General features: G+C 41.8%; 1 protein-coding gene across 1 annotated transcript in view; it reads right to left on the bottom strand.

Moving 5' to 3' along the window:
* The window catches only part of LOC103811013 (laminin subunit alpha-4-like), a 68513-nt gene extending 59081 nt beyond the window's left edge, over positions 1-9432 (bottom strand). Inside the window, exon 1 of the mRNA XM_009083950.1 lies at positions 9232-9432. Within this exon, the coding sequence (XP_009082198.1) occupies positions 9232-9432 (201 nt within the window). The remainder of the gene's footprint in view (positions 1-9231) is intronic.
* Between the last annotated feature and the right edge of the window lie 2381 nt (positions 9433-11813).

Raw genomic sequence — 11813 nt, 5'->3', positions numbered from 1 at the left:
TTTAGTGGAAGCCCACAATATTTTTCCATTGTCTTATTTTTTAAATTAAATTTTAAAATGGGATAGGATCAATGAAAAAGCCTCAGCAAGTGTGTTTGCCATAGTGCATTTGTTATAGACCTGGGCAAATTAATATAATAATGGGGTGTTCTAGGTAAGTGATATGAAATACTAATTAATGCTGCAGCAGTGTGTTTTTGTGAAGCTCAGTGATCTGAATCTTCAAACATTAAAAAAAGTAATAAATAAAGCAGTGACACATTGTGAATCTGTAATCTTTTTCCATAAATGAACAGTTCAGTAAGTGATAAAATAAATGAAATATTATTTTCTGTTACTAGTGTCCCTTCTATCACGCCCTGTGCATGGATCTCAGTATTGTCCCTTTCTGCCTGCATCCCCAGTGATGCTCCCACCTGAGAACACAGGACCATGGCTGATCTGGAGCCCTGCACACCATGTCTGGCCAGTTTGCAGCCTGCTGCTGTCTGAATTTAGTCTGGCTCTCCAACTGTTGCTGTGTTAAGCAGCAACTAAACACTTCAAGATCCCCATCGTTTACATATACAGAGGGGCTGAGCTCTCCTCAGTATTTACTGAAAAAGTTGTGGCTGCCTTAAGAGACACAAGACAAGACCCTAAATTAATAACAGTATAACTTGGAAACTTCACTTGCTGACTTATCCGTGACAATTGGTGTTATTTATCACATTATTATCTATGTATTACCTGAGGAGTTTTATCAACCCATCAGCTTCCAAAACAGAAGTTTATTTTTGGTGGTAATAAAGGATAGATGATGACACCGATGAAAACCATCTTCCCAAAGTTTTAGACACAAAGTTCAGAGATTGTTAACACTAAAACTAGCAAGACTGAAACTATTGGTGCCAATTCTAGATAAAATCCAGTTGGCAGGGAGACACCTCTCTTTCTCCCTGTGGCATAGTGGAGCTAGCAGTCAGAGAGACAGTGAATATGCCTAATTGCACATGGGTAATCACCAAACCAATAAGTAAACCAGAGCAAGGTCAACAGGAAAAAATGACAAGGAACCCCCTCCCCACCCACTGTCACTCTATATTCTGGTTCCTTGAGTGGGCTTGTCTGTGCCTCCACTCTAGTGGTGACAGACTGATGGTGACTCCCATGAAAACAAGAAAGAGCTGAAAGCCAGATGGCTTTTGGAGGAAAAACAACATTATCTATTACCTTGACTAAGTACTTGTATTAATTTTTTTTAAAATTTCCTGTGTTGAAAATGTTTCCAGACTGTTACCTCTTCCCCAGTTCAAGTGGAAAACAAACTGCCATTCAGCAACAGAGATGGGGTTGGATCCAACATAAACATATCTCAGCTAGGCATTCTCTATAGAACTGCACAGTCATTTTTTCCATATACAGTGGGAAAGACAAAGCCTCTGCTTAAAAGGCATTCTTCTCTGAAAAGGGGAGGGCTAAAATGTTTTAGCTGTCTGGAAGCTGGCAAAGGATTAGAGATTTATACCAGCCTCTGCTCTAATTTACTTTTTAGTACAGTCACTGAGTGAAAAACTTATTCTTATAGATGCTTACTGTTGGAAGTAGAAAATCTGCTGTTGAAAAGGTAGCTAGTTGATTTTCCTCTTTCAAACAAAATGCCAAGTTTATTCAATTTGCAGGAAAAGGGATAAATAATTCTGCATTGTTTCCTCATTAACCACCCTCCACCCAGTCCCCACAAAACACTCACATGAAAGGTACATTCTGAATCATACTTTCTTGTCTTGAGTCCCTCAGATATGAGACAGAATCAGATGTCAAACTACAGCACTCTTTGAGAGATTTCCAGAGAGGGACCAAAATTGTCAAGGGATAAGAAAGAAAAATAGCCTTTAAAGCAGGTATGACTGTGCTTGTGGGACACTGCTAGAACTGAGAGGCAAATCTGAAGCTTCCTTTGATTTCCCTTTTACAGCAATTTCCCCTGCTCCAGATTTCCTGGTTTGATTTTGCAGCTCTTTGAAAAGTTGGAATCACAGTAGAGAAAAACAGTGATCTGCTTGACCAATAGCCATAGCATCAATTTAAAAGCCTGTTAGAATGAAACACAAGTCAATGTGAAATTCTTGAAAAATCAAGAGAAAGTGCTTTCATCCATCTCTGCCTCCCAAGGGTGGCATAGCTATGAACAGGCAGCTGCTGGGGCTGGCTGATGGGAAAGTGCTGTTTTTCTGGGCTGCTCTCAGAAACAGAGCTTCCCCTTTGATCGTCCCAGCACTCTGCAAATGTGTGTGGAAGAAGTGAGACAGCCTGGTATGGTTAACTTTATCCTATATGCATTATATTCAGGATGAAGCTGGGCAGAGGCTATGCTCTGAAAGGAGAGAGGAAAAGCCAGGACTCAGTCTCTCAGGGCTCCTGGCTTGTGTCTTCATAGGCATAGTCTGATAATGAAGAAATTAGTCTCTTGTTGGCTCAAAGAGGGGGAAAGATTAGATGCACCAAGAGAAAAACCCAGTAATTTATTTTCTCATCCCTTTCAGAATTCCATCATCAAAACCTGTTTCCAGCTGACTTAAAAGTAATTAGCTGGTGCCTTGGAGACTCTGTTGAGCCTCTGCAGACTATCCTTGCCATTAACTGGAAGCAGAGAGACACAGAAAACCACAAACTTGCAAAAACTGAATAGGGCACACAAATTCTCCCTTACTTTACACTATGTCTAGACCTTCAAGACCTGTCCACCACCCCCAGAAAGACTCTGTGCCCAGATCTTGTGCTTTGGAGACCTTGACAACCCTCAATGGGCCAGGCTGTGTTAGCATTTCTGGGGTATGAAGGATTTTAATAGCTGGAGTAGGGAGGCCTGTGCCAAATTTTGTCCTGCAAGCTCTTTTATTATAATTTTCTTTTTTGGATACTGGAGCAGATCTCCTCTGTACAAACACTTGCTTCCACAGACTGCTTTCAATGAATGGTCCCTGGAGTCAGGAGTGGAGAGCACAGCACGAAGCAGTAAAGGAATCATGAATGGCAGGCTCTCTGTGGCTCTCCATGGGCTATCATCCAGGCTCAGAGGTGGAAAACCACAGTGGGAAATGATAGGACATACTGGCCTTGCATTAGCCTTGGCAGAAAAGTCTGCTAATCTCTTGCCACTCAGAAGGCCTTTCATGCAACACTAAAAGGATGCATTGTAGGGTGGTAACAAGGTACCACACAGCTCAGAAATTATCTGTTTTGGGTGCGGGTTCTGTTTAGCTACTTTTTCCACCTCACAGCAATGGTGAAAGGCTGAACGAGTTAATTTTTATTCATTTTTTTTGGGTAGACAGAGCGAAACAATGATTCTGAGCCTTACAGTTTTAGCTAAAATGGCTATTTTTACAGAACATATTGGAAGTTGTTCATCCAGGTAGAGCCTTTTTGTTCAGTAATGATTAAATTTTGTTTCAAAATAACATTCAAGTGTGCCAGTTCTTCCCATGCTCACTGGCTTCCCTATGCCATGACTTAGCCAATAATATTTTAGTTGTTCACACAGTCCTGCAAAGTTGGAATAGTAATTTCTAAAATTTTTTTCACAGCCCTCTCTCATTCTTTGGCTCTTGAATGCTGCAGTTTTAGCACTGTTTCTTGCTGGTCTGACATAAAAGAAAAGATGAAAGGAGTTCTAACATTTATGAAGTATTTATTTCAAGAAAATAACCATATAAAGAATTGTGCAATACAGCTGAACAGGAATGATCATAACAGAACAGATCATATATACTGCTCTTTAGTCGATCTCTGTTTGAGTTGTCAAATACACACTGCATGTCTCCTGACTGAGAGTTAGAAAAATCTCTTGGAGATCACTTAATGACAAAGAATTAGATTTCAAAAACTGTGGAGCTCTAACAGCTTTGTATACAGTACTATTCAGCAATTGTTGGATCTTGCATTAGGATGCATAACCCAAACATCCCCAGCTCATGGTGGTGTCTGAAAATGAACTGGGATCAGATCCAAACATTCAAGAGGACCAATTAAAATAAAAAACCCAAGGGTGTCTATATTTTGGTATTTGAAATCTGAGTCCAGAAGAAAATTGTAAATTACCAGTGGCTGGTTATATATGACTCAGAAACAAGACCTCTTTTACACAGCTCTTGAACACTAGAAGCTCTAATTGTTATCAGTTTAAATCGGGACAAATTCTCCTTCAGAAAGCAATTCTTTTATTTCTTCTCATGCCCTCTGGAAAAAGTGGACTTCTAATTCCTTCCTTGCTTCCCATATTATGAATAAGAGTGGGCATGAAATGCCTTTTATTGGTTTTCACAGCCCTGAATAAGCTTTGGGGCATTTTGCTGGTACTTGCCCAAAGCTTTGTGGGAACTCATTGCAGTGGAGTTTAAATTGTGTTTTCTAGGGGGTGCTTTATACATCTTCTTGAAATGGAGAACATTTCCCACTATATATCTGCTCTGTCCTGTGCTTCCATTTGCTTCAGCTTCCTATGGTTTAAAAGGTTTGGGGTCTGGTGGCACTACTCCAAGCAGCTGAATTTCATTAAAGCTTTGATGAGAAACTTAAGCTGGAATCACAAACATCTGCAGTCAAACTTCCTCCCCACTAATAGATGTTTCTCAGAACATAACCTTGTTGTACCAGAAAAAAACAGCAGCTAGAAATCCAAATTGCCCATTATGGGAGTTAACCTAACATAACCTCAAGGGTCTGAAGTGAATTAATTTAAAGATCTGCTTTTTAAAAGTAGATGCAGTTCCCATTAACTTAAAAGAATATAAAGGTTTCTGTCAAGCTAAAATCCTTTTTGGCTCACACCTCAGCATTAGGTCTTCTGCTGCTTCTTACAGTACTAGTTTGTTTTGAACAGATTAATGCCACAAGTGAGGATCAGATTGTGGTTTCTCTTGACAGTCTGCAAGATTTTCTGTTCCAGCCTTTATGGGGGAAAGGGGTGAAGATGATTCGGTAATAGTTTGAGTCTTTGTTAACAAGTGGCTGGAACTTATGATTGCTCTCTTTTTGTATATTTAATGTGAGCCATTTTAGACAGGTGTTTGTCTCAGGTCCCATGCTAATTACTCCTTATTACTTTATAGAACCAGAAAGAAAGAACCTCAAATACCGTTTCTTGCTTTAGATCAGCAGCTGCTGGTAGAAGTCAGATGGAAAAAAATGATTGTCAAACATGTAATTTTAACATGCAAGCTCCATCAGATAACTTCTGCCTCTTACTTTCTCTTATAGTAAATGGCTAATTTTGACTTGACTATGATAATTGTTTCCTTTAAAGGACTTTTGCCTCTGCCTTTCCACTGAGCCAAAATGCCGATGCTGGACACAGTTTTCCTCTTCCATCTGTCCAACAATATCATGCCTTCCTTCACTCTGGGAATTGGCTTCCTGCCCTGTCCCAACTACTTCATTTTATTCTTTACTCTTAAGACTCTTGATTCTCGTTCTAATATTTTCCTCTCCCGTGTCTTCTTCCTGCCTTAGTTTGCTTCCTTTCCCACTACTTGCTTCACTTCTTTCCATAGAGGACATTTGAGATTATCTTTTTTTTTGCTTGGCAAGTGCCTCCACAGAATATCTGTCTTCCCTTTCTTCCACTAATCCTTCCTACCCTCATCTCCTATACTGGTCTCTGTAGTAGCTCTCTCTTGTAGTCATTTACATCAGAATAAAATGAATATTTTTCTGGATGTCACCGTACATTCATTTTACATTAAAAAGAATTACTGCACAATGTGAATCACAGGAAATCGTTTGCCATACTCTTTAGTATTTGAAGTCTTGTAGTATTGTTTATTCTCACCTCAGACTCTGCAAGGAACTTTCTTCCTACTGGGGAACAAAAACCACACCATAATGTCAGTGGAATTTACAAACACAAATATTGACAGTGGCAGGTTTTAGACCCAAATAGCAATGTATGATCTGCCTCTTATTTGAACCTTCAGCTTCCAGTTGTTTCATATGCTAAGATCTTCATTTGTTATGCTAACAAGCCTATTATTATTATTCTTTTGTCTGTGTATGTGCTCACACAATAAGTTCAAATACACAATAAGTTCAATTTCTTTTCTTTACCTCTCTCTGAGCTAGGCAGATTGGATTCTAGATTCTCTCAGCTGTCTTCCAAGTCCTAACACTGAACTCCTTCTCATGATACTTCTTTGAATCATTTTATCAGCGTTTTTCTTGAAACAGAGGCAGAGACACAGATATCTTATTCCATGGTGGTCACTAGCAGTGTTCCTTATGTAGATAACAGAACATTTCATTGTGTAGAATCTAGTCCAGTTAATTTAAACATCTACATTTTGTGCCCCAGACTTCAGTTGCATAATAAAGCTGTCCTGAAGCATCCACAAAGTCCTTAAAGGGGGAGAGGGTCCTTTCAGAGTCTACAGTGGAGACCGCTAGGAACTACACGTATAAGAAACCTAATGTCTCCATTACTGCATGGGAAATTTGGGGTTAAGACAGTCCATGATTATGACTGAAACATCTAGGAACTGTTTATGTGCCAATTTATCTGTACTGGATTGCATATTAAGAACCAGGGCACCAAGGCAGTAGATGGTGCCTGAAATCCAACTCAAACCTATGGCCCAACTCTGTGCATGGGTACAGTGTATTAGCATAGAATTGAAAATGTAGTTAGTTCTCTTGTCTCTGATGTTAAGAGGTTTTCATTCAAATCCAAGAAAAAAAAATAATAAAGAGAAAGGTCTATGTTGACATTAATTCTGATTTTTTTCAACCACTTCTCCCAGTTCCTGAGTTTAGCATTGCCAAATATGGGAAAGGAAGAGCAGTGGAAAGCTGAAAAATATTTGCTAATTTGTATTTACATTAATTGGGATCTCCTGTTCTTCTATACATTCATAATATCAAACTCTTACCAGGATTAAAGAGCATCCCAGGATTTAAGAGCATCCCACTAGTTACATCTCAGAAACTCCCACCAGTGTGTTTCACGTTTCAGCTAACTGGCACTACAGACCAGCATGAAGCCCCATCCATGGCTTTGCAACTCTGCCTTACAAATCTGCGCCATTTGTATAATTTGGCACTATTCAACATGACTAACAGCCTCTGCTCAGGAGAGCTGTAGGCCTGAGTCAATATTTAGATGAAGGAGCTGAATCAAACCGCTCTGTGTAAGGGAGTTTACTCTGTGGTTCACTGTGAGCTGAGGGTTAAGAACTCAGGCTACAAAAGAGGCTAATTCAAACCTTCTGGGATAAATCCTTTTCCCAAGGCCAAGGGAGGGAAGGTGAACTGTGGGAGAAGCTTTCAGAGGACCAAAGGAAATATTCCTTCCTTAGGTGAGAGACCATAAGACCTTGACACCTACAACAGCCTCCAGGCTTAGAGCGTGTTCCCCAGGTTACCAACCGCAGACATGGATCGGTGGGTAAGCAGGATCTCACTGCTACAGAGCCATAAGTCCTGTCCCAAAAAAAAGCACCCTACTGAGCCTCCTTGGAAATTGCCATGGAGGTGTGTCCTGAAATCTGCAGCTAAAATAGGGTCCTGAAATCCCTGATTCTTCCTCATGGAACCATAGCATCCTGCAGACAAGGGCCTTGGCATAATGATATCAGGCACTGTCATCCAGTTGTGACATGGGATACAGAGTCTAAATGCTGCCATTGTGGGGGCTGCAGTAAACCTCCAGAGCAAACACCAGTTATTGAGTTTAATAGGTTGGACTGAACAAACAAAGCTTTAGGGAGGATTGAAACGGGTGAAAGAGAAGTGTCATTCCCCTGTTGTGTCCAACATATCTCACAGTGCTTTCCCAAGGTGAAGTTTAATATATTTAAGTGATGCAATGTGAAGTGTGTCTTTAGGAAAACCGTACCACACAATCATATCAAGAAAGACTAATAATCACTTATGCCCATTATCCTGTGAAAAGCAGCTACAAAGCCAAATCAGGTCTTTCATTGAGGTACTTTCTATGTTGTAAGCAACAGGTGGCAATGCAGCTTCCTGGGGCTTATCTCAGGCCAGAAGAGAAGATCTGTACATCCCTGTCCAAGAACTAGGATGGCTCCCAAGAGTCCTTATTCCGAGCAAAGAAAGGTTTAACCTTCAGTTTTCTCACACAGGTCATGTTTTGTACGGAGTCCCTGCCAGGGTGGGCAGGCGTTTCCTGAGGCTGTCCAGCTGCTTGGAGCAGGGGGATGAGCTCTGCCCAGCTCTGCATCAATCCTGGCTGTCTGAAGGGCTTATGCACTTATTTCCATGGCTGTTAATTCTGCCAAATGGAGTGTAGGGGGAAAATTATCCATGTGATATTGGAGATTGTAATCTTGATATTGTCACAGTGGCATGGCTGTGCTAATCTCACCTCATTTTTAGATGTTATGCTAGAATAACTACTCTTTCTCTTCCCATGACCTTATGCAACTCAATTTGCCTCCTACTTTGCATCTCCCACGCATGAGACATTACTGTCCTGTCCCCTCTATCCCAGTGTATGCTGGAGTAATTTATTGTTTCCTCAAGCTGTATTTTGAGGAGTCCATTCTTGATGTAGCCGTGCTAGAATAAGGAGTATCAGTCCCAAAACATGGGGTTTACAGGAAAATCTTCCATCCTGAAATTGCTTCTCAGATCTCTCTAATTTCATTTGTCACTAATCCCAACCTCATACTTTTTGGAAGTCTTAAAATCTCTGCAGGTGTGCTCTCTGCAGACAGTTTCCTAGACATTTGATTTATCATCCCCTTCTTTCACTGCACAAAGGACTTAAGATTTTGGAGGCGGATGGCATTCAGAAACAAAAACACAAACTTCTGCAGTACAGAGTTTGCCATCAAAAGACAGACACTTTGGAGAAATTTAAGTGAATTACAATTACAGGAACTACAACAAGGCAAGCAGAAAAGTGTTGTGACAATTAACTCTTGTAAAATAGCTCTGTTTGGACAGGCCTGTTTAGTTATGTTGGCAGGAAAGTCAGAGACATGCTAAGCCAGCTTCACTGCAAAGTACAGCAGCTGTCTGCTCACAGCAGGCAGGGCATGTGTACATTTTGAAGTCTGAACTGTATCTCTCCAGTCCCAAAATGCAATGTCTCACACCCCCCTGACAAAGTCCTCCTGTATCGCTTTAAGGATCGAATGATTAAGCTAACATTAACCAGATGGGAGCTTCGACACAGACAGATGAAAGCAGAAAAGTGCAGACACTAGAGAGAGAAGTGAGTTACTGTACCTCAGCAAAAGGCACCCAACTTCCAGTAGCTACTGCCTGCTGCTGCCCTCTGATAACAGTGGCTTCTTGCGCGCTGACCGCTGAGCTACCTTCAATGTCAAACAGAAAAACGCTTCCCTCACTCGAGGCTGTGCTGGAGGAGAAGCATCTCAAAAAGAATAATATAGGAGAAACGAGGGACCAGGCGGAGATCAAAGCCATTTCCTCCCTTACATCCAGCAGTGGTCTTCTAGCGTCTCAGTAATTGTTTACCCTCTTCTGCAATCAGCCCCCCTTGGCTTAGTGGTGCCTCAGTTATTTTAACTCTCTTTCAGCATTCAATTTCCAGATGTGGCACTTCAAGGCAGTCTAACCAGATCCCGATTTAAGAGAGAAGAAAAAGAAAAAAAAAAAGGAAAAGAAGGGAAAAAGCTTTTGCTGCCTCCCTCGTTCAGTCTCCGTGCCTGTGGCTCCTCTTTTTCCCCAGAGGCTCCAGCACAATAACATACAGATGGGCAGTGCTTAAGCAGAGAGTGTCAAACAGAGATTGTATTCCAGGAAAGCACCGCTGGCTCCCCAGCCACCTTATCTCCCCCTGTCAGGATGCAGACTGACGCTCTGCTCAGTGCTCTGGCTTCCTTCACATGTTCACATCATTCCCTTTTTTACCTTTCGTGTTGAGACCCACCCACTCAAACTTTGCCGTTCAGAAAGTGAGGTCACACTTTCCTCCCTCTCCACACCACCCCCCCCAACTCCATCTGACCACTCCACACAAATCATTGACTCTCATGATTGCTTATTTTTTAACATCTCCAGTTTATTCGGTGGGAGGCAGAAAGGTGCCAGATTTATTAAAAAAACCTGCTAGACCAACCTTTTCTTTTGACATGGGGGAGGGGAGACTGTGGGCGGGAGGAGGAGGAGGAGGAGGAAAAGGAGAAGGAGGAGGGAGACAGCCTGGCTGTGCCATGGGCTAATAGGGCTAAGTGGTTCCTCTGACATGCTTCATTCAGACCCTTTCCCTCAAGCCCACCTCTCAGCTTCTCATCGGCTCGTGAAAAAGAATATCTTTCACTGCGTTTTTGGAAAATGACTTCATTCCTCAGACTCATGAACTTTTATTTACAAAGAGCATCTTGTATTCCTTTTTCAAGAGATGCTTTGTGAGGCCCTGGTAACAAGGCTTGCAGTGTGTATATGAAAGCGAGCTGAGCATGTTGCCCACAGCTCACTTCATTTTATGACTACTATGTCAAAAAGACAACACAGTAACCCTTGCTAAGGTTTTGGGATGAAGTCAGGGTATAATTACACTAATGTGCACCACTCCTGCCAAGGGGTCAGCACCCAGTCCCTCAGGGGTCCTGTGTGCAGGGGTGGTAGCACCGTTGGCCAGTCAGACTTCGTTCTTATATCTTCACAGAAATAGGCTGACTTGGCTTCATTCTGAGAACAGATTTCTTCTTTCTCCCTCCCTCCCCCCTTTCCTTTTTGATTGAAGGTATTATCAATCAAGGAAGCAGCCAGTAGAGAATTAAGGATAAATGTTTTGGTGACCTGTTAGTTTCCACACACCTTTATACTAAGCTTTGGGTCTATAAATGTTTTACAGAAGGACATAAAGAAGTTCACCATGAAGAAAATGTGCCTGATTCTGAAGAAGTGTCACTGAACAGGCAAGATCAATCAAACTTGTGAGCAAAGTATTACCCCAGCAGAGAAGAAAACACTGTGCAACACAAGGCTATGAGATTCGGCACCAAGATTTGCAGGAGGAAATAAAAGACGTTAATGGTAGTTGCAGGTAATTCTGTACTGAGAGGTATAGAAATATCTCTGTTAGCTGAACCTGATATGGTAGCAAGCACACTGTCCTCCAGGAGCCTGAGGGTGCAACATCACTAAGGGCTGCCAGAACTTTTCTATTCCTTTCTGGTAACGGTCTGTACCAGGCCTGAAGGCTCAGGAAGCAGAAGTCCAGGGAGACCCCAGGCAGTGCCCCCATGAGCCTCCCATTAGGTCTCTGGCTACAGGGACAAGCTTGAGGTGTAAAGATCATGTTAAAGCAGGCACAAAAAAAAAGAACAAAACATCTGGATGGTAAGTGACAGAATCACAATTCCCATGTTGGCAATGGAGATTTTTAACTACCCGGTGAATTGTGCAGCAAATTACTGAAATATGTGTGCAATATTTTTTTGGATACTTCTTTTTTTTTGAAAAAGCAACCACCACCAAATCTTCTATGTCTGCTCCCAGGATTTGGCACCAAGCTGGCCAGCTTGGCGAGGCAGAGTAAACTGAGGGACTTGGGTGGTGGCATCCAAAGTGGCAATGTTCACAGCATCACATCCAGCTGGGGAATAAGCCAGACCAGCCACAGCAGCAACAAATGTTCCTTAGTTGCCTCCTAAGATGAGAACCAGAAAGCCAGTCACCTCAAGGGTATGCATGGCTACATTGGATCCTCTTGCACTCCTTCTGGGAAATCTATATGCTCAATTACCCCTCTGAAATGGCTATACACCCATGCACACAGCATGGGGAATAAACAGAAGGAATTAGTGATCTGTGTGCGTTTGCAGGGCCATGATCTCATT

The sequence above is a fragment of the Acanthisitta chloris genome, unplaced genomic scaffold (genome assembly GCF_000695815.1).
Source record: "Acanthisitta chloris isolate BGI_N310 unplaced genomic scaffold, ASM69581v1 scaffold11321, whole genome shotgun sequence".
Classification (NCBI taxonomy): domain Eukaryota; kingdom Metazoa; phylum Chordata; class Aves; order Passeriformes; family Acanthisittidae; genus Acanthisitta; species Acanthisitta chloris.
The sequence above is the reverse complement of the archived record's forward strand: the minus strand, read 5'-3'. Positions and strand labels throughout refer to the sequence as shown.